General features: G+C 55.6%; 1 protein-coding gene across 4 annotated transcripts in view; it reads left to right on the top strand.

The window, feature by feature from the left end:
* Nucleotides 1-22,065, top strand: part of TEX264 (testis expressed 264, ER-phagy receptor) — a 31,321-nt gene that overhangs the window by 7,075 nt on the left and 2,181 nt on the right. For 3 of the 4 annotated variants that reach the window (XM_073230656.1, XM_073230655.1, XM_073230654.1), the window contains exons 3-5: nt 4,062-4,232; nt 7,406-7,627; nt 20,248-20,416. In XM_073230656.1, coding sequence (XP_073086757.1) covers nt 4,062-4,232; nt 7,406-7,627; nt 20,248-20,416 — 562 coding nt within the window. The remainder of the gene's footprint in view (nt 1-4,061; nt 4,233-7,405; nt 7,628-20,247; nt 20,417-22,065) is intronic. The other variant, XM_036994231.2, reaches the window with a different exon arrangement.

The following is a 22,065-nucleotide window of genomic DNA, read 5'->3' as shown; positions in this document are numbered from 1 at the left end:
TGAGGTTCTAAGCCTCACCTCTGTTGATCCCCAATTTCTCACCTGATGGCCCTCCCTGCGACTGTGCCTGTCTTAGGTCGTTCCTCCCTTGAAGAATCTTACCCGTCTCTGGCTAACCAGTCATCTTTCAGGGCCGTACAGGGAAATGTAAAGTTGGTAAGTGAGAGAGAAGCCATATTGTTTGAAAGGTTAGCTTTTTACTTCTTTGCAGATTTATGCCCTGTGGCTTCTATGTCCAGCATTTGTCTTGAGGTATCTTTACCACTTGGAGGAATTATGATACTCGGTAAATTCGATATGAGGCACGAATTCTATTTAAGGGTTGTAATTAGGAAGGAAGAAGAAAAGCTATAGAGGTAGCAGACGGAAGAAAACATGGGAGGATTGATTATTTCTTTGACATATCTTCTTGTAGAGTAACTTCAGCATGTATAGGTTTTAAACTACTAATTAAATTGCACACACACATTAACATAATAGGAATACAGTTACATAACCAAAGCAGATCTATAATTACCAGCCATCTCCAGTGAAGCCAAGAAAACCAGTTAGGCACCCTAGGCATTTGTGAAAATTTGTCTATGATATGATGGATATTGTCCAACTGTACTTGAACAGTCTGAGAGAAATCAGGCAAATTAAAACAACCCATTCCTGGGAACTGTTCTCATCCCATATGTTCTTTTAACAGTAGATAGTCTGTAGTTGTAAGATTTTGGAGCGCTACACCTTGCACTTCTCCTAATTCTTGGTTGAGTTCCAACAGTGTAGATCCAGTCAAATTTGTTGTTTTACTGAAAGCACAGGCCAGCTTAGATATCTCCTTCGTCATTCCCATGGCAAGTCCAGGAACCGGTGGGATGGATGCAGCTACAACTGCAGCATCGCCTGGATCTTTGTGGAGGTTTTTTGATGATCATCTTCTGGTATGTCTCTTCCAGAGAGTGCTTATGTTGAGAGTTCTTCTTCATATCGTATCTTAGTTCATTTTCTGGGTAACCAAATTAGGCTTTGATCCTCTATATAAACACAAACAGACCCTTTGCCCACACTTTGATATGCCCTTTATACCATTGTGTAGAACTCATTGGAGGTCACCACACAGGAACTGCTTTTTTTTTTTTTTAAGAGAAAGGAATATTATCAGAAAAGTGTACCTCCATAGCCGATCATCTGACACCCTTTAAGTGATCAAAATTAAGGATATTTAAAGCATACATTAATTGTTGATTTACAGTTAGTTTTATCCTATCAGGGAGTAATCCCCCTTTTCTTTCTTTTCTTTTTTTTTTTTTTTTGTTATCTTTAATCTACACTTACATGAAGAATATTATGTTTACTAGGCTCTCCCCTATACCGGGTCCCCGCTATAAACCCCTTTACAGTCACTGTCCATCAGCATAGCAAAATGTTGTAGAATCACTACTTGTCTTCTCTGTGTTGTACAGCCCTCCCCTTTCTCCCACCCTCCCCATGCATGCTAATCTTAATACCCCCTTTCTTCTCCCCCCCACCTTATCCCTCCCCACCCACCCATCCTCCCCAGTCCCTTTCCCTTTGGTACCTGTTAGTCCATTCTTGGGTTCTGTGAGTCTGCTGCTGTTTTGTTCCTTCAGTTTTTGCTTTGTTCTTATGTGGAGCATGTATATCTGGAAGAGAGAGAGATACACGTATACGTGAGTATATCTACATATATGTATGTCAGCTTGAAATCCTAGAGTTCTGTATGGGAGGAAACTGCAGGATCTGGAAAGTGGCTCTTGTTGGGAAGGAGGAGGATTCCATTCTCCTTCCCTGAGGGCATTTAGAAGTATAGGAAGGAAGGAGGGAGCAAGCTTGTGGCAGGAAGTGGGCAGAGCCTGGAAGTAGTGCATAGGTGTCCATCTCCTCTCCAGAGCCTACTGTTCGTGGAGTGTGGCCATTTCCTCTCCTACGCACTGAGAGAGAGGGGAAGTTTGCAAATTCGTCACACGTGCAGACGTGTGTACACATGCACCCCCTGATCCAGTTCTCCCTGCTTGTGGATAGCAGAAGGGTCAGAACTGCTCTGCCCCGAGCCTTGCTTCTGAGGTGTGGGCGGGCATTTGGACAGTGACTTTAGCCCCCCTTCCTGGCCCTAGAGGGAGCCTTGGATGGGAAGAGGGAAGTTGCTGGAGGGCCTTGAGTACCTTGATCGTGGCCCATACTAACTGTGGACAGGCCCTAGTGCCTGGGCTTCTGTCACTGTGCCCATGGATCCATGGATCTGTCCTGTCAGTCTGGCCCTCCATCACCTGTTCCAACCCTGTACTGCTACGACCTCCCCCGGGGTTTGGGCATAAGTCACCTGCCTGTCTGCCTTCTGGGAAGCCTGGCTGCAGCAAGTAGTGGCAGGTGGTTCACTTTACCTGGCTGAGCCCTGGGAGAGGATGCTCGCCTCAGACCTGGAGTGGGTGGGGGGGGGCTTTTGCCTTTAGTAGGCTAGGCCACAGTGTGGCTCCCTTTTTCCCTAGTCCACTGAGAGCCTCAGGCCACAAAGTCTGCAGGGGCTGAGGCTGATAAGAGTTCTGACTTAGGCCTGTGCCACACTTCCCCTTCCTTTTCAGTGTGTGTTGAGAGGGGGCCCCTTGCCCTTCTTGGAGGCATTGAGGTCACATGGAGTCTGGGAAGGGGTCAGGGAGTAGGATTTTGCAGGACTGGCTCCTCACCAAGAGTGATGGGCATGCGAACTGGGCGATGTTTTCTGAGGGCCTAGGCTCCCCTACCCCAGTTACTCTGTGGTGATTTTCTCCCAGATGGAGTCCAGGCCTCTTCTGCACAGCAGGCTAACTGTGTGGGGAAGCCCTGGAGAAGCAAGCCCCTCTGCCCACCCAGCAGAGCTGCCTTTGGGTGGGGAGGTGTGGGAGAAAGGCCTTTGGACTCCTCCTCTTGGGTCTGAGGCAAGGCTCCACTGCTTACCAGTGAGTGACTCTGAGCGAGTCGGTTGGTCTGAGAACCCCTGTCTCAGGGTTTTTTTTTCTGGGGACTAAATAGTATGGATAAGCCTTATACAGAGCCCTTGATAGGTACTTAGCAGTCTTAGCATTCCCCCTGCTTCTGAGGGTCTTGTGCCACTGGGACTTTGTATTTTTAGGAAACCTTCCTGCCTGCCTCTGCCTGCAGGTCATCCGGGCTGTGCGCAGCATAGGGAGAATCTGTTGTAGGCCACTCCTAGCTGGGGCCTATTTCTTGGGCTCCCAGGTGGCCCTGGGTTATGTGGCTCAGCTCTAGAGCCTGTCTGTCTGAGGTCGAATCCTGACTCCAGCACTTTACCCAGAGTGGTGGTGAGTCTGCCACGGCTCTGTCTCCTTGGTGGAGCTGGTTCTGGTCCAGCCTTTGCTGTGTGACCTTTGCTGCATAGCTTCACTCTCTGGGTATCATAAACAGGGCAGATAACAGTACCCACTGCACAGTGCCATTTGTATTTATTAATCTGATACGTGGAAGGCAGGTGGACACCTTATCAGATACCAGCTGTCGTTAGGATTATGTTTGGGGATGAAAAGAGAGAGGAAGGTCCTAGTCCTAGAAGACTTTTAGGTGGGAGCTTCCAGAAAACCTGGATGCCTCCCTACACCCCTGGTTGGCATCCCCCTGACTCCTTTCCCTCCATCCCATCCTGAAGTATGGATCCTGCCCTTGGAACCAGCTGTCTGTGTCACCATGTCCTGACTAGTGCTGGTCCCACTGTGCCTTTGGGCTGCTCAGGGAAGTTGGGCCTTTGGGGCTTGCTGTGTTGACCTGCAGCTCCCAGGAGGTTCACTCTCCAGTAATGAACAAATGCTGCTGTTCTTCCCTGGGGGCACCAGTTCAAGTGAAGGGCATTACGCCGCCTTCTCCCCTTACTTTGGGCAGCTCTGGCTGTGTAGGCTGACCAGAGAGGAATCAAGACAGTCCTCTGGGTCTGGGATCGGCAGACATCAAAGCTGTCCCTGTCGGCCTATGCAGGTTGTGGACCTGGGGCTGGCCATTTCTAGTTGAACCCAAGCTCTGGGTTTGGTCAGGGCCAACTGACACCATTTTTCCTCCCTGGATCCTGAAAGATGTGGATCTTGTCCAGTGATCCTGTCTTCACTGTGGCCTCACATAGCCAAGTCAGTGAGCTACTGCAAGGCTCCTCTGGAAGGGGCAGTGAGGCCATCTCGTCTCCAGGGGCTTCCGAGACCACTGCCCCCTTCTCAGTGGTGGTACTCAAGATGCCTCACAGCCCGAAGGTAATGCTCTCCTATCTCTTCCTAGTACTTTTGCTCTGAGGGAAGATTCTGGATGCCTTCACCCAGAGTGGTGCTGGCTCGCCACTGCTCTGTCTCCCTGGCATGGGTTCCTTGCTGGAGCTGGTTCTGCTCTAGACCATGTCCCGGGTAGAGGCGCCAGGGAGATGACTGATGCGGACAGGAAGGGGAGCAGGCAGATGGGACTGCACCGGACCAAGATGGGGGGTGGCGTTTCTAACAGTGAGCACACTCCTCCCTTCTGGGTCCTTGGTGGCCTCAGTGGGCCATTATCACGGAGGTGGGTGTGGGCTCTCCTGGAGCCAGGAAGCCCTCCTAGACCAGCGTTGCACTCCTTGCTGGTTGTGGGGCCTTTTCTATCTCCTCCTTCCTGGTGTTTGGTTCAGCTTCCTCCTGGCACCATCTTGGTATGGGGCTGCTTAGCAGCTGGTGGGCTTGCTGAACAACCTCCTAGGCTGTCCTTAGCCACTGGCCAGGCAGGAGGAGGGGGCAGGAAGTGTCCTCACTTGTGGAATTGAGGGGTTGCTCAGGCAGAAAGGGAGCACCTGTGACCCACACAACTCCAGGATCTCTGGAGCCCTGTCTCCTTATTAGGTGCTTCCCTTGCCTGTGGCAGGAGTTACTCCTTTTTCATGGTGGAGGGGAGAGGTTTGCTCATGGCGAAGGGCCCGTGTGTGCAAATGACCCACAGGCATGTGCTGGTGCTGAGTACACCCCAAGAAGTTCTGTGCAAAGGATCTTGAACCTTTCTACCTAGAAGCCTGGAGTGGTGGGGAGAGATGAAGAGGCCATTGCATGAGATGCAGCATGAGACCTGCTCCCTCAGAGGGAGCACTTGGGATCAGAGAAGAGGGACTACTGTTCTGTGTGGTGGGGAGCCACAGAATGCTTTGAGGAGGGGGGTTGGGCTGAGTCTGGAAGGATGGGCAGAATGGACATTGGAGCTGGGTGAAGGACATTCCAGGCAGAGGAAGTAGCTTATGTGAAGGCAGGAAGCATGGGAGGATATGGCATGTTTGGGGAGCTGCAAATAGTTCCGTGTGGGCACGAGCAGGGGTGTCGTAGGAGAGAAGGCTGGCAAGGTGGGCTGAGCCAGATCCTGGATTTTATCGCTCTTTCTGCCACTCAGATGTTCAGTGGGCTTCTGCCCACCTGGGTTTTGACCCTTGCTGGGATCTGGGGAAGCAGAAAAGGAATGCTAGGTGAGTGTATGGGCAAGTCTGGTAAGTGTTGTATGGGCCACTTAAGACAGCCTTGCATGATGGGCTTGGGAGCTTCAAGCTAGAGGTGAATTGGAAGTCCCTGAGGGGTTCTAAGCAGGATGATCACAGGTGTTTTGGTGCTTTTAGGGGACTGAGGAGTTGAGCTGGGAGCCGTATGAGGAAAGACTCTGGGCTCCAAGCCCAGGCAAACCAGGGGTTGGAGAGGTTGCCAAGTGTCCTTCTGCCCATTTTTCCATCTAACCTACATTAGATATGTCTTTTGTACCGCATAGGTTGCTAGGGTCAGGAACATGAAGATGGGCTTTGCTGCAGGCACTGTCCCTTGGTCTGAGCAGGAGGCCTGCGAGAACCTCCTGCCTTCCTAGCTGTGATGGGGTCTGTGTTAATGGAGCAGGTGCACCATCTAGAGACAAGAGGAGGTACTGCAGCTATCTTCAGGCCTCTGCCTGGGAAGGAGGTGATAGACTTGATGGGGGCAAGAGTTCACCGTAGAACGTTGGGGGGCTGTGGGTGCCACTGAGCCACACTGAAGGGCTCCCCAGGAGGGCACTTGAACCTGAAATATGGGCAAGGAGGAGCTGCATGTTGAGAGGTTTGGGTAGATGGGCTTTCTAGGCTAAGGGTCACTGCTCTGGCCTGTCACAGCTGCTAAATAGCCTACAGCAGTCATGAAGCACTTGCTGAGTGCTGGGCCAGGCTAAACCCTCATGTGAAGGATCTCATTTAACATGACAATCCTGTAAGTAGATATCAAGAAACCTGGAGACTTGGGCAGAATTGTACGACGCAGGATTCACACTCAGACCTGTCTTTCTCAAGAAGTTGTGGTCCTGACCACTGCTCCATATCTCTTGTCACACCCTCAGCTAGGCTTAATGACATAGGACTCAAGGGGGAGGCACGGTACCCGAGCTGCTGAGAGCTGAGGGGGACATCCAGGCACTATTTAGAGGTGAGCGCCTAGAGTCGGTGCCCAAGTCCAAGTGAGAAGGCCAGAGCTGGGTCAGCTGGGATAGACACAGAGCAGGCTGGGAAACCCCCAGGGGAGTGTTGAAAGGGCTTGGGAGGACAGAGGCAAGAACAGGTAAAAATAATGTCATGGTGCTAGGCAGGTGGGCTGTAGAAAGGGGTGACTGGAACTAGAGGCAGTTTAAGGGTCAGTGGGCACTGGGTAGGGGGAGAAAGGGGCCTTCAGATTGAGGAAAACCACGATTAAGAGCACGAGGTGTGGAGAGTCTGCTGGATTCAGGAGCAGATGCCCCTAGGGGCCCAGCCTAAGGGCTGGTACAGACTTAAGTGGCAGGAGATGAGACAAACTGGGGCCTCTTGATGCCAGGAGTAGCATGTGCTGGGCCTTGCAGGCCTGGGGTCGGGCCAGGGAATGTTGGAGACTCACACGGGAGCCGCACCTAGCTAGAGAGGAGAGCAGAGCGCAGTGAAGTACTGGGGGCCTGGAGAGAACTTGGAAGGAATCAGCAGGCAGGCCCCAGCCAGGCCAGGAAGGGCAGGGCCTGGGACGGAGCATGGGTCAGAGAGGAGGTCTGGAGGCCCTGGTGATGGTGGGTGGCCCGCTGGAGGGACTGGGAGGAGGGTCTCTCATAGTTTCATCAGCAACCCAAAGTTCAGTGTGTCTTGCTTCCTGACCAGAGCTCCCCAACCCCTCCACAGCCAGCATGGGACCTGGCATGTTTGCTGGAGGAATAAGTGAAAGGATGGGGGAGTCCTGTAGCAGGATGCCACAGGCCAGGGCTCCAGATAGGTCCCAGCAGGTGTGTGGGGCCACCGTCACCATCCTGGTGTGTGGGACTTCGTGGCCTGTTGCAGCTGGTGGTTCTGCCAGGTCTGAGCTGCACGGAACCTGGGAGGCAAGAGGTCTAAGGGCAGGGCCTCCTTCCTTTGCCCAACTCTGACACTCCTATTCTGCCCCCGCAGGTGCCCCCTGAGAAGTGCCGCTGTGCTGTGGGTAGCATTCTGAGTGAAGGTGAGGAGTCACTCTCCCCGGAGCTCATCCAGCTCTACCAGAAATTTGGCTTCAAGGTGTTCTCCTTCCCGGCACCCAGCCATGTGGTGACGGCCACCTTCCCCTACATGACCACCCTGTCCATCTGGCTGGCTACCCGCCGTGTCCATCCTGCCCTGGATGCCTACATCAAGGTGAGAGCCAGGCCTGGTGTGTGTGTGTGTTGGAGGGCAGTGTGTCCTTTGGATGGGCACTAGGAGGACTGCCTAGGCTGGAAGGAGAAGCTGGTTAGGGAGGTCAGCAAATGGGCCCTCATGGATTAGGTGCCTGTGGAGCCAGGAAAATAGGCAGAGGCTGCTGGCCTCTCTCCCAGATGCCGAGATCTTGTGGGTGCCACAGCATCTACTGGGAGAGAAGGAGCTCATTTAGAAACCTCCCCTGGGCAGTTCAGCTCTGGCTTGAACCAGTGACATTATTAGTGTTTAGCCTGCTCCAGCCTCTGATGGATGGACAGGCCCACTCTGACCTCCTTCTGCTGGAGGCCTGTAGAGTGAGGCACTGAGGCTCCCAGCAGCCCGCAGGCCCCAGGTGTTAGTGTGCAGCACCTGGTCCTGTCTCTGCATGGCCTTATGTACCTGCTCCCTAAGCCTGGGACTGGCTCCTGCAGTCGCTGATCTGCTCACAGGCCTTCCTGGAGGTTGGAGGAGAGCTCACCACTTGGGGATTTGACAGGGGTCTTTGTGCACAGGGTTTTTTTAAACTTCCCGGTACACATCCCTCCTCCAAAACATTCTACATGTGTGAGTGCTGGGGAAATGACCCCCGTTTGGGCTTGGAAATGATTATTTGTCCATTCAACTTGTAATTACTGAATGTCTGTGTACCATGTCCTATGCTGGACATGGTGGAAAGTGTGGGTGCATGAAATAGACATTTACAGTGTGGTGCAGAGAGGGACTAATAAGCATCAGACAGAAAGGGGGTCTGTGCTAGAAGAGAACAGAATGAGAAAAGACGGACCACCTTGGGCAGAGTGGTCAGGGATAGCTTCTTGAAGAAGGTAACCTCTCAGGCAGAATTCTAGAGGAGCCTTTGGAGAGGGTAGGTAGATTCTAGGCAGAGTGAAGTGAGAGCATGGGTTTGATCAAGAGGCGGTGGGGAGTCTCTGCGGTGTCCCAGCCGGGGAGGCGGTGTGACCGGGGCCTCTGAGCTGCACCGGTGCAAGATGGGCTAGCCCATGCCTGGCAGGGTAAGTCATGGTCATGGGGGCTCGTGGTCATGGTCATGGGGGCTGGGTGGGAGTGCTGAGGGGGCCGTCACAGATCCTAGTGTGAATGGCAGTGTTCTGGACTGGGGCAGGGGCTGTAGAAATGGAGACAGGGATGGAGATTTCAAATCACTTTTGGAGGCAGAGCTGACCAACTCCTGGGTGAGTTGGATGTTGGGGTGGGAGGAACTGCAGCAGGCTCCAGTACGCTCAGGCCCAGGCAGCTGGGCGAGTGTGTAGTGATACGGAGAGCTGACGGGGGTCCTGGTTGGGGCAGCCAGCTCTGTGGGCTGTGTCAGGGAAGCTGCCTGTGAGACATCCAAGGCAGGGTATGAGTCAGCTGTGGTGTGTACAGTCTGGGGCTCAGAGAGGATTGGGCTGGTGGATGTCTGGGGACCTGCCCTGTTGACTATATATGCCTTGGGGACTGGCCTGTGGGGGGAAAGGCTGGCAGAAGGCATGGCCAGTGTGCTGGGGTCAAGGAACAGGAGAAGAAGGCAGGAGTGTGAACTTGATGGATTTGGGGGAACCTGGTATTTCCATTCTCCAGAGCAGCTTGGGGAAAGGGACAAGGTCTTGGTGGTAGAAAGAGAGCTCAGACAGGTCCGAGGAGATGTAAGAGCCAGGGAACAAATAAATAGCACCTTGGGTCACTAGCTGTGGCCTTGGTCAAGGGCAGGAGAGAAGAAACGGAAGGGCTGCTGCTATGGTCGGGAGGGCATGGGGGGGATGGAGGTGGAGTTCCTCTGTGAGCTGGAGAGTGGCAGCTGGAAGGGTGCTGGGAGGACTGCCTACCTGGGGGAAGCTTTGAGCTGGAGGCTGAGGGGCAGGGAGAGTGAGGGGAGGGGAGGGGAGAGGTGGCTGGTGGTGAGGGCAGGAAGGGAGACCTCAGGGCCCGAGGTCTGCTCAGCCTGCCTCCTCAGGGTCTCACCCATTTTGTGCACAGAATGGCTGGTGTGCTCTCGATAGTCCCATCTGTGCAGTCCTCAGCCTCAAGGGCTGGTTTAAGGTAGCACCCTGGGAAGAAACTTTCTGGGTTCCAGACCTCAGAACAGGGTGACGTGGTGGCGAGCAGCTCAGGCACCAAAGCCTTTTCCTGGCTTCAGGGATTTATTTTTAGACACCTTTGTCCAAATTCCCTGGCCCCTTACAGCTTCACAAGTTGCCTGGTTTTGACGTCACCTCTTTGATGAAAGCCCTTCCTCCTCCTTCCTCCTCCCGTGGGTGCCTGTCGGCTGTGCTCTGGGCTTGTCTCCTAGTGTCGGGGCTGAGGCATGGGGTACCATCCTCTTTCCTGTCTGGTCTGGTATGGGGAAGAGCAAGGCGCTTCTCCAAGGGTGTCTATGAGACGTGCTGGTATGGGCTTGGCCATCAGTTAGGAGAGGGTGAAGCCAGGCTGCCCGCTCTGGAGGCCTAGCCCAAGGTGCACTGCAGGCTTCTGGAGGAGTCCACCTGTGCCCCTGTGGTTAGCCTGATCTGGCATCCTGGGGAACAAAGCCAGGTGAAAGATGAGGAAGGGTGCTAGCTCTGTCTGTTGGTCTCAGCCTGCAGTAGACAAGGGGGTGGCCCTTTGCCTCTCAGCCCAGAAGACAGAAGAGAATAGAAAACTCCCTTCCACACCTGCACTCTTCCCCACGGCCCTGAGACCAAAGAAGGATGCTGCTAGGGAGGCTGAGTTATTCTGACTCTTCAAGCCCTGGCGGCTGGCTGCCTTTAACCATGCGTGTGTGTATGTGTGTGTGTACGCGTGTGTATGCGTGCCCTTCTTTTTCTCCACCTGTCTGGCTTCTCTCTGGATCTGAGGCTGGGTCTGCTGAGGAAGTGCTTCACACCGAATGCCAGCAGCTGTTGGCTTTCTGCTTCAGAAGAGGTGAGGGAGGCTGGTAGCTCTGCTGCCAGGAGGAGGTGAGGGAGGGCTTGGCAGGCTGGGGCAAGGGCAGGGTTGAACGGTCTCAGAGAGCTGTGTGAGGTGGGTAGAGAGCAGCTGATGTCCTGGGGCATGATTGGTCTCATGGGACAGCAAGGGTCCTGGAGGTCACTATGAGGAGCCCAAAGAGAAGCATTTGTCAGGCCTCTGGGGATTCTGGGAGGATGGCTGGATCCCAGCTTTGGGGTCCGTGTGGCAGCCTTCCCCTGCTTGGCAGCCAGACAAGCTGAGCTATATAAGCTATCTGCCTCTCTTCACATGAACCCCTGGGGACCCCCAGGCCAAGCACTCTGGAACAGCATGTGTTTGGAGATCCCAGGTCCTGTGCAGCTGTTTGTCTGTGCTGAAGGTGCCCCACCTTTGTCACTGACCCACCAGAGTCCAAGGAGGTAGCCTCTGGGGCAGCAGTAGGAGACCACTTCCTGAGCCCCAGGAAGCAGGGTCTTCTGGCAGCTGCAGGAGCTTCCTTGAAATTGCAAGGCCACAGAGGAGATGGGGCCCAGATGTCAGCCCAGAGCAGTAGGCAAAGACCCCTGCAAATCCCCACAGGGCAGAGCTAGTCTTAACAAGTGTTCAGGAAAGGCTTTCGCACAGAGCAGACCAGGAACAGTGAGAGACCTGGGGATCCATGCATGGGGCTGTGGGTGGGAGGCCCTGAGCTTAGTGCCTGGGTCCTGTATGTCTGTTGCAGTTGGCTGGGAGATCATTGACAGTGTTACACTGGCCAGCCAAGCCTTGTGTGTCTAAATTCCTCTCAACAGGATCCATAATTTCTACAGACCCCATTTCCAAGGGTCTCTGCTTTCCAGGAATTTCCAGGGGAGGGTCCTTAATGATGTTTGGGCATTTTCCGTACGTTTAGGGAAACACAAGGTGGTGTCTGCATGGAGGCTGGTTGGCTGGGAAGTGCAGGTAGGCCTTGGAGGCCAGACATTGGCTCTTTTTTCATAGAATTGGAGAGAAGCAGGGTGGGTGTAGTGAGCTGGCAGGGTGGGCCTTGGTTGTGGAGTTCTTGGACAGCTTAGTGGGCTTGTCCTGCCAGGGGTTTGATGGGGGCAGGGACCCCAGACTGGGGCTATTAGGCTGCTCTGTGGTGGGAGCCTAGGCGCTGTGCTCAGGTTCCCCCTTGGTTTGGCAGCCACAGGCGGTGGGTTACACTTGGACCCTTGCCTGCTTCAACTGGAGTAGCTTGCCTTTGGGTTTGACCTGGTGAACTTTTGTTTGGAGGAGGACAACTGAGACTTACCTGGCTTGAGCCTCTTTCCTAAGAGAGGGGCACAGTTGGGCAGATGCCCCTCCACCCCTAGCTGACTTCAGGTCTGTTCCAGGTCCTGAGGACGCAGTGACAGCTGCAGTATGAGGGGAGCTGGGAAGCACCAGGGCTCATCCCTTGTGCAGGCAAGGGTGGGGGTACCCTCTTGAGGGCATGCTCTCTGTTCCTGGGAGAACGTGACTGGAAACTGGGCCTGGAGGGGGCCCTGGGGTGTCAGGGTGGAGAGCTCCGTGGGGGGCTGGGGGCTGAGCTCTCAAGTGGTGGGTGATGGGATGGCAGAGCTGTGGAGCAGCCAGCTGGGAACTGAGGAGCAGGGGCCTCAGTGAGGTGCCTGTGGAAGTGGGTAGTCTGTTGAGCTGCAGGCTTGGAGGAAGCTCCCAGCAGCCTGGTCAGAGCCTGGGTTCCTGTCCAGTGGCTCAGAATCTCCTATGTTTGCTTCCCTTTTACCCGGGTGACTTTGAGGGTTCAGTAATGGTGTGGGGGTGGTTTGAATCCCCACTGGACCCAGAACACCGATGAGGAGAACCATGGTCCTGGCAGTGGGAATCTAGGTGAAGAATCCTCAGTGGGATATGAAATTTGGGATCATCTCTGTCTCTGTGCCCGTCATCTTTGCTGAGCTATTGTGGGAGGGTTCTGAGCTTTATTTTAGTAGAGGCCCTCCTGGCACCTTAGCTCAGTCACTTAGCAGTTATTTACTGAGTAACTATTTTGTGCAGTATTGTTTGAGACATAGGGGAACCAGTTAGAGGCATTTACAGGGTTCTGATCAAAGTTAGCACCCCATCATTTTATGAACAGCAAGACTGAGGCCTGGGTAGAGGAAGTTATGCAAGGTCAGTCAGTGGGTAAAACAGTGGCTGAGTCGAGATGGGGCCCTTGGGCTGAGTCATGCATTTTGCCATTCTACTCTGTTTATGAGTGGGGCTGGGCCCAGGAGGCAGAGGATGGGATGTCATGAGCGTGGCATACACTTGGGTGGTGCCCAGGGTGGGCCTGGGATAGTGGCACTGTGGCCCAATGCCCACTTGACTTCTGTCTCCAGCCCTGAGTGGGCAGAGTTGGGGATGAAGCTGCCAGTCTGGGAGACCACTGGGGATCCAGAAGCAAAGGGCAGGAAGAGCCCAGCAGGTGCTCATTCAGGGAGACCTTGGCAGCTGTTCTGGGCACAGGAAGCAGCTGCTGCAGGTGTCTTACTGGGCCTCATGGCCTTGTCCTCAGTGAGGTGTAAACAGCTCCATTCCTAGGCTTCCCTCACTGGGGCTCCAGGGCCTGCTGCCAGCAGTGCCCCCACCTGATTGGCCTGCCCCAGCTCAGGGAAGAGGGTGCTCTCGGTAGCACCGGGCCTGGGGCTGGGCAAGAAGCCCAGAACCATTTCATTCCCCATCTTCCCCAGCCACAGGGCTTAGCCATGCCCAGTGGAAGTAGGGTAGAGAGGGGAGGGATGGATTCTCTGGGAAGGTCAGAGCAACCCTTGGGCAGGGGGTGACATTTGGGCTGGGCCTTGAAGGATAGGTGGCCTTCTCCAGGTGGGAAGGCACACCAGGCAGAGGCGCTGACCTGGGTGTGGCTTATGTCAGTTGTGGCTGGTGTGTGGGAGAGGAGCAAGACTTTGGGCCCAGGAGATGAAGGTGGGTTCTTCAGACCATAGGGAGCCACTGATAGCATCTGAGCAGATGAGTGGGCTTTGGAACAGGACTTGAACACAGGGAGATGCGGAGGAAGAGCTGGAGGGCACAGCTGAACTCCGAATGAGGGTAACAGATGTTAGGTGAGAGTAGCAGTGACTCTGCACCCCAGAAACCCCCAAATAAAGAGGAGCCCCCTTGCCAGGGCTTGGCCTCCCTGACCCCCCTTAGGACCTGCCCTTAGATGTTGTGGTATGCAGGAACCCACGGGAGGCCAGGCCTCTCCCCTCTGCCAGCCTAGGTCCTGGAAGCTGAACCTCAGCATCTTTGGCTTCACCCCTCCCTACTCCTCTACCCCAGGACTGAAGCACAAAGCCAGCCTTTGCTGGGGCGGGCGTGGGTGCCACCATTCTCAAAATACCAGCTCGGATATGGTAGCTTGGCAGCCCTGCAGGACCTTGGGGGCTGAGGCTTGTCTGGGTGTGTGGTGGGGTTGGGCTGTCACCAATCCAGAGGGGGGCCTTCTTCCCCCAAGCAGATCGGACTCACCAAGGAGGAATTCATTGCTCTTCTCTATAAGGATAGATTCTGGAATGAAGGAAGCCAGGAGAGATTCCGAGGAGGGGGCTTACCCTCCAGAGCAGAACACCTCTGTGCTTAGCAGAGCCCTCCGATGACAGGCTAGCCGTATGGTTACACAGACTGGAAACCTAAGGCTCCAGAGGGAAGGGCTTCCCTGAGGGGTGAGTGGAGGTCGGAGGTGTCAGTCTGCAATGAGAAATTCAGGGCCTTCTTTTCCCCACTGTTTTCTCTCCTTCCCCCTCTCTCCATCCTCACTTGCCCACCTGTCCTTCCACTCTGGCACTTCCTGACTCCTCTGGCTCCCAGGTGCTTGGCTTCACGGCTCCATCTGTACGATGCAGCCCTCCTGCTGCTGGATAATCAATCAGCGGCATTTTTGTCGCTTGTGAGCTGGACAGGGCTCAAGGTCCTTGGCTGTGCAGACGTTGCTGAGAATGGCTGGCTCTTGGAGAGGGGTGGACTGTGGAGGCTGTTGTAGCAGCATCATCTGGGGTGCCGTGGCTCCCTTCCCAGATTTGGAAGGAAAAGTGATTGGGTCACAGGACTGAGCCTCTGAGCCCACCATGGGGCACTTGTGCCCATGCCCTGCAGCCCACCTAGTCCTGCCCCACAAGACTCAGGAAGGCCAGAGCAGGTCTGAGCTGGGGTTACGTTCCCCATTTGCATCTGGGGAAAGGAAGGATGGGCCTGGCTGCAGTGTCAGGGGCTTCCCTGCCCACCCAGGTGCTAGGATGCTTAGGGGCCTATGTGTGTCCTGTGCCTGCTTAGAGGGAATCACCCTCCTTGCTCTCCAGTGCCTCCGCCTGCTCTGGTCTCCATGGTTGCCGATCCCCACCCCCCCCACCGCCTCCCCAGGGCTGCCCAGGAAGCTAGGGCCTGGGTGCGCAGGAATATGAGCAGAGGTGTAAATTGTGTGGCAAGATGCCGACCCTGAAGTGAAAATGAAAAGTCTTCAGGCAGCAGGGGCAGCAGGCTGGGGTGCCAGGCACAGCGCTCTGCTTCCCGCCCCGCTGTCCTCACACCTTCCCCTTCTGCAATCTTCCCTAGGCTCCTGCCCAGGCCTGTGCCTCTGCCAGCCCCTCTCCTGCCCTTGAGGGGCTCCCAGAGTAGCCCTGGGCAAGATCTGACCCGAGAGCACCTTCATTTTTGGCTTCCATTACATTTTCGAACTGGCCAAGAAAAGCACAGAAAAATGGACTGTTCCTTTGTTAATTTTGTGACTTTAATATTTGTGGTAGTTTCCCCATTGACTCTTCTTAGATTTTTCACGTACCCAACGGCCTTGTCGTATAGCGATTAGTGTTTTTATTCATCTTCTCCAGTTCCTCCCTTCCTTTGAGGTTATCTATTTCCATCTCTTTATTTTACAGCTGGGGAGATGAGACCCAGAGGGAAGCCACCCATTTGTCAATAGCCAGGCCAGGGCTCTGGCTCCTGCTCGGAGTTCTCTCTGCCCCTTCCTGCCTCTCTCCCCTCCCTGGGAGTGCCATCTCACTCCTTGTCTCCTCTGCCTACCATTTTCAGAGCTTTGGGCCCTCCTGCTAGAAGGGGGAGCTGCTCACCAGCCCTTCTGCAGGCTCTCTGTGCTGGTACTGCAAGACCCCCAGAGTGTGTGTCTCCTGCTGTCACCTCCTGCCCCACAGACAGGTTTAGGATCTGGTCCAGAGACTGTCAGGAGGCCCCGTGGGGATAAGAGGGAGTCAGGGAGAGGGAAGGTGACGGAAGCGCCTGGGCAGAGTAATAACAGTGTGTCGCACTCCAGCCACAGCTCCTGCTGTGCCTCTCCATTGCTTTGCACGTGTGCTGTAGACCGGCTGCCTGAGGGGCCTCCAGGGTCTGAGCCCCGACGTGCCAGGACTGCTGTGTGCAGGCAGTGCATGTTGGTGTCTGTAATTAAAAATGAACATGCCTCACTTCATCCAGAGAGGAGGTGCTACCACCTCGGGCGGGGCGCAACAGCTGTTTGCTGGCTGTGTGGATGCCCAGCTGTCTGGCCTGGAATGGAGGGACAGGGAGGACTGGGCAGCTCTCAGGGTAAGCAGGGAGGCCCAGGGTGCCTCACCCCAGTGAGGCAGCGGGTAAGTGGCTGTGATGGGGTGGAGCAGGCCTCACACCTTTCTGGATCTGTAGTTTATGTGGATGTGTGACCTGGGCTTTTGAGGATTTGAGGGCTACTTAGCTCTGAGCAAACAGCCCTGGGCAGCTTGGGAGTGGAACCCACATTCAGTCTTCACCTGGTCCTGACGTCTCCTCCAGCCCCCGTCCTGACCCTTGGCCAAAGCCAAGGTTGGGTTAGTGCCTGAGGTTGTGTAGTTCAGGTCGCCTCGCTTCCCCTTCCCTCGCCTAGAGCAGTGAGGACTGTCGGGGAGGCACTGTGCATCCTGTGGGGAAGGCTGGTCCCAGCGTGCTCATCTAGCCTCTTTACAGGAGCCCTGAGCTGCGTGGGCAAAAATCTTTGCCCCCCACCCCCCAGGAGGTGTGAGCTCAGCTTGAGGTGGGTGTGGGTGTGTGGTGTGTCCCCAAGGCTTCAGGGGTACCACTGTGGGCAGGTTCGTGTGTGCTGCTCCTTCCCTCATCTGCCAGCACATATGGGGAGGTGAGCCGCTGTGGGGGTGGGGGTGAGGGGGCTGAGTAGTGCTGGTAACTAAGGTCTCCTGGAAATCCTTGAACTTTGGGTGATGCCCCATGTCCCACTCTTGTTCCTGCTTGTGGAAGGCCCAGGTGGTAGAGAAGCCTTGGAGGTGTGTCTGAGGGACCAGAGCTCTTGGGTCCAGTTTCTGGCAGTCCTTGGTGGCACCTTGGCATGGTTAGCTGACTGCTTCCTACTAGAGGGGGAGCACTGTGGGTGTCTGCCTCTCTCCCACCTTGGAAACTGGCCTTGTCTCCTTGAGTCTGTGTGTGACAGTGAGTTTGCTCTGGGTCAGGGCCTCATTAGATGGCTGGTGGCTTCAGCAGGTGGAGCAGGCCTACCTGTCTGGTGACGCTACCTCAGGCCTCGGCTGTCCGGGCTGTGGGAAAGGGGTGTTCCCACAGCCAGGAGGACTCCAGGCTCATCCAGGCCTCTTTCCCCAGCATTTCTAGCCCAATGTGGCTTTGACCTAGTATCCTTGGCCCTTGGCAGTCTGCTCTCCAAGGGCTCCCTGGGGCTAGCTGAGGGGGAGGCAGCTGGCCTTGCCTTCCTCTGATGATTTTCCAATACTTAGGAACTCATTGACACCCTGCCTGGATCACAGCTCCTGTGCAGTGAGGGCCTGAGAGCTGGCCTGTGGCTCCTCTTCTCCCTCAGATGCTTCCCCTGGCTGGGAGGGACAGAGCTTGTCCTCCCTGCCTGGTCACTTAGGGACAGGGCATATGGCTAATCCTGTCCCTCATGCTCCGTCCCTAGCCCCCACTGGACTCATCGCTCCATGGGCAGAGCATGGAGGGGTTCTCAAGGAGAGGCTGCACAGACAAGTATTACAACCCCCAACTGCCTGGGGGCCTGGATTGGAAGTTGGCCCCTTTGCCTTCCTGCCCCTTCTCCTCTGCCCCCGAGTCTGAATTTTGACAGGACCTGACATGTACTAAAATGATTTGGGGCTGAACTGCCAATGAGATTTTAATTAACCCCATGCCTCCCTCCACCAGGGAGGCCTGGGGGGTCCCCAAGTGTTGAGGGTAGGACTGGGCTGGGCCTGGGATCTGGCTTGGGCAGTTGGCACTCCCTGTGTGGGATGCTGTGAGGAGGGAGGGCTGCATAGCCAGGCCACAGTCCTCTCTCTCTCCTGTCTCCCCTGTTCCTCTGTTCTCCCCAATGGCTTTGAGATGAAGGCGATGGCAAGGATGGAGGATGCAGTTTCCATGGCAACGGGGCTGTCCATAGCCAGGCAACTTCAGAGCCGGGCTCTCTGGAGGAGGCAGATGCGCAGAGCAGCCACAGAGCTGCCTCCCGCCTGCCAATGAGGGGGCTGGCAGAGCAGGTGGCAAGGGTGGCTGGTGCTGCCCACTCTGATGCCCAACCTAGAAGGGAAGGTAGAAAGAGCATGGCTCCTTCTTACCACCCCTGTTACTTTCAGAAAGGAAGTGAGGCTGGTGGCTTGAGTGTTGGCAAGGGTTAGGGTAGGGCTGCATTGTTCCTCGAATTTCTGGGTGGGCGCAAGGTTCTGGTCCCTGGGAGCAATCCCCCAAACCAGATGTCTATAGCCCTGAGAGGGTGGTTGCCAGGTAACTGATGGCCTCTTAGCGGCTTCCCTTTGGGTTCTTCGAATGCCCAGAGTGCGGGGATGCTGTTGAAGGCTATGTGTTAACTGGGTTTGGGGGCCGTTTTCTTCCCTCTGGCTTCCAGGAAAGGACCTGGACCTTCTTTAGGAAGCTTCCTGACCCTGGCCTTGTTGACATGGCTCAGCTTTGGCAGATGCCTGCCCCCAAGTGCTGGCATTAGAGTGGTGCTAGAATCTAGTAGCTCTTCTTCCTAATGCCATGTCCTTGTTCGGTCTCATCCTGAGGAGCAGGGCTGGGGTTAGTGTGTGAGCAGGCGAAGCAGAGGCGGCCACCAGACTGTTCAGGTAGGAGAAGCTGGGAGCGCGGGCTCACGAGATGGCAGAAAGAGCACCAGGTTGGCAAAAAAGACTGGACTCAAACTATTAAAAATAATGGCTTTCCTTCACTGACCCTGAAGGTGTCAAGGCTAGGGTGTTCCACTCTGCATTTGACCACATGGGCACTAAAGGTACAGGGTCTTGCCTGGTTGCCCCTGGAGTCAGAGTCTGGGCTGTGGCTAGGCTGTGGCTAGACCTACAGCCAGGCCATCCATTCCCTGTGCAGCCTCCTGGGTATACCCTGCCTCCAGCTGGCTGTTGAGGACCCTGGCTGGATAAAGCTTTCAGGTTCACCCCTGTCTTTCCCCAGGGGGCTCATTTTTATCCCTTTCCACTTGCTTTAATTGAAGGGGGCTCCTCAACCCTGGGGTTGGTCAGGCAGGTAGACAAGTGGAGTCCTGGAGTGGCTTTTCCCCACCAGGCAATAAGTCCCTCATTACTGCTAAGTGGAAGGCTCATTTCAGAGCTCGTGTTGAGAGCCGGGCGGGTGCTATAAATAGCTGTGCGGTGAAGGTTGGCGGGTGAGCAGTGACAGGGCAGGGGCCTCACAGTCATCTTAGTGGGTAATTGCTCTCCATCACAGGAACGGGGGGTGGGCTCAAGAGCAAGATGCACTTGACCCCTGTTCTGCTTGTTCCTGCCTGCCTCTGGGCAACTCTGGCATGTGTCTGTGTCCCTTCCACACACACTGGGGGGTGGGGCTTCAGGCTCTGTGGCCAGGCAGAGGGGAGGGAAGTGCCTCTCTTAAGACTTAGGGCTCTGTAAGCTGGTACTTCAGCCAGTGGGAATTGGGGTGACATCCTGTGCTGGACATGCTTATCCTGCCTGCCCCCAGCATAGGGTCTGCCTCTGTACCCTCGGCTAAAACTCTAGGCACACTCGCAAGAAGGGGTGGGAACCAGCCATGTCTGATAGTCTTGGAGGTTGGCAGAGTCCCTGAACTAGCAGGGCAGTGGGAGTGGAAGAAGTGGCTCTGAGCCCCTGTCCAGGGTTTGTCAGTCACTTGTCTGCGAGGGCGGGAGCTGGAGGCCTAAGGGTCAGTGGCATGGCCTCCCGTGATATCTGTGGGTCAGTCAGCATTATCCAGGGTGGAGGGGAGGTCAGGGCCAGTGGATCTTGGAATGGAAAGTCTGGCAGGTCAGACCTTGCTTGGATTGGGCACCTGGGGCCATAGTTTGTGGGGTTCCTCTTTTAGGATTGTCCAGCGTGCTAAGCTTCAAGGCTCTGTGAGACCAGTGCCTTCTTGAAGAGCCTTTTGGTCCCAGGCATACAGAAAGGATTAGAAGTGCAGGCTCCTGGGTTCTTTTAGAACCTGTCCTGGAGTGTTGTCCCAGGTACTGCTGGGTCCTCAGACACTGCCCCCAGAGTGTGGGGCCCTGCCCTTGGGTGCTCTGTGTGTGTCTCCCTCAGCACAGGTTTGGAACTTGGGGGAGATTGAGACAGAAGGTAGAGCCAGTCCCTTGGGAGGGAATAAACAGTAGATAGTTTCTGGAGCCACTTAGGGACAGGTGGGTCAGAGGCCCTGGAGGATTCATTCCACCTTTTACCATGTTGAACAAGGAGCGAAAGCTGTGTGCCCACCCCCGGCTGGAGATCTACCAGCGAGACCAGATCTATTTCATGTGCCCGCTGGCACGGCAGGGAGACTTCTATGTGCCTGAGGTGAAGGAGACCGACCGGAAGAGCCGGTGGCCTTTGGAAGACAGCGATGCCCAGGTGGACAGCACAGGTACGAGGGTAGGGGAATGCTCGTGGGGCCCCTCTTTGGACATGTGGGCATGGCTGAGGAGGCTCCTCCCTGTTGGGGTTGGCACTGTTCGTGTCCAGGCTAAGCTTGCCAGAGGTGGAGGAAGAAGACCCTCCCACCCCAGGACCCACATGCAGAGCTGCTTGTCCCCAGACACATGGGTCCCTGTAGATGTGGGTTCGCACATTACCCCTGACAACTCAGATACAAAGACCCTGCTCAGATTCTCTTCAGATATAGCAGGAGTACCCTTAGAAACACCATCACTGGATGCTCATGGGAGGGGGTTCACTGCTGCACGGTGAGGGGGCTCATCAAGAAATAAAATTGGGACTGGACTGGGAATGTAAGGAGGGCAACAGTACAGAGCCCTCCACCCGCCAGATCCAGCTGCCTTTTCCCTGCCACAAAGCAACCAGAGAGCATGCAGAGGGGAGCCAGGAGCTCAGTGCCCTACCCCTTCCACCAGAGCCAGCCTTCACACCCCGGGTCCAGACCAGTCGGTTGCTTGCCTGCTCTCAGCCCACCTCCCTGCCCTGAGCTTCGTGATTCCGGGCTGTCCCAGGGACGAGGGGGCTTGGTGGTTACATCCCACGTGGTCCAGCCCTTGGCCCTGCTGGTGGAGCCTTGTGCTGCTCTGGAGGCCCGTGGCCTGTGCAAGTGGTTTGAGGCTGGAGGCGAGCAGCTGTCCTCACCTCCTTCTTTAGGAGCCTCTCTGTCTATCCAGTCTTCAACAGCCAAGGTCACCCTAGAGAGACATGTGTTGGCGGGGGCGGAGGGTACAGGAAGCATTCTCTACTCCCTGGGGGCTCTGTCCAGCACAGTTAACTTCATCTGTCACTTAATTACCTCCATGGGGCACTGCTCTCACCCACCTGGTAATGTCCAGCACTCTCTGTGCCCCTGCTGTGACACAGGACGTGGCACAAGGTCAGCAGTCCCAGGCAGTCCCCAGGGCAGGAAGCGGGGGTGCCTTGACCTTCCTTCGACCTCCTTCTGCTGTCTGCGCCCTTTCCCTCACCCACCCCACTGGCTTCCCTCCCAAACACTGCCTGCCAGGGGTGTTGAAGGACTGCCAGGCACCCACCACAGCTGGCTGCAGCCATAGCTCCCACACCCCAGCTCCTCGGCCTGTCCGCCCCACCAGCTGCCCGCCCACTTCCTGGTTTGGGGGCTGAGAGGTCTGCCCTCCTCCAACAGGGTCTACCCTGACACCCGGGGCGGACTCGGAGTGTCTGCCTGCCAGGTACATGCAGCTTGCACAACAGTGTGTGGTAGGCAGCTGGCCACCCAGGGTTTGGCCTGTCCTGTCCCTGCCTGCCTGCCTCCCTGTGAGGGCCCCCTCATGGGCTGGGAGGTGAAAGGGGGTGATTAGCTGCCTTGTGCCTGTTATTACATTGATGTATTATTTAGCTCCAGAGAGGCAATGAATATTTGATCTTGCACTGGCTGTGGGCAGTGAGGAGGGAGGGACTAGGGTGAAGGTGGTTGCTTCATTCCCACCCCAGTAGCACTCGGCGTTTAGGTGCTGGCCTGCCTGGGATGCAAGCCCAGGACTCTGGGACTTCTTCTAATGTAGGCCTTGGTGGGGCTGGAGGGGTACCACTTCCCCGCCTTTGCCACATGTGTCC

This window comes from Manis javanica, chromosome 3, assembly GCF_040802235.1.
Source record: "Manis javanica isolate MJ-LG chromosome 3, MJ_LKY, whole genome shotgun sequence".
NCBI classification, from domain to species: Eukaryota; Metazoa; Chordata; class Mammalia; order Pholidota; family Manidae; genus Manis; species Manis javanica.
This window is presented reverse-complemented; position numbering and strand designations above follow the sequence as displayed.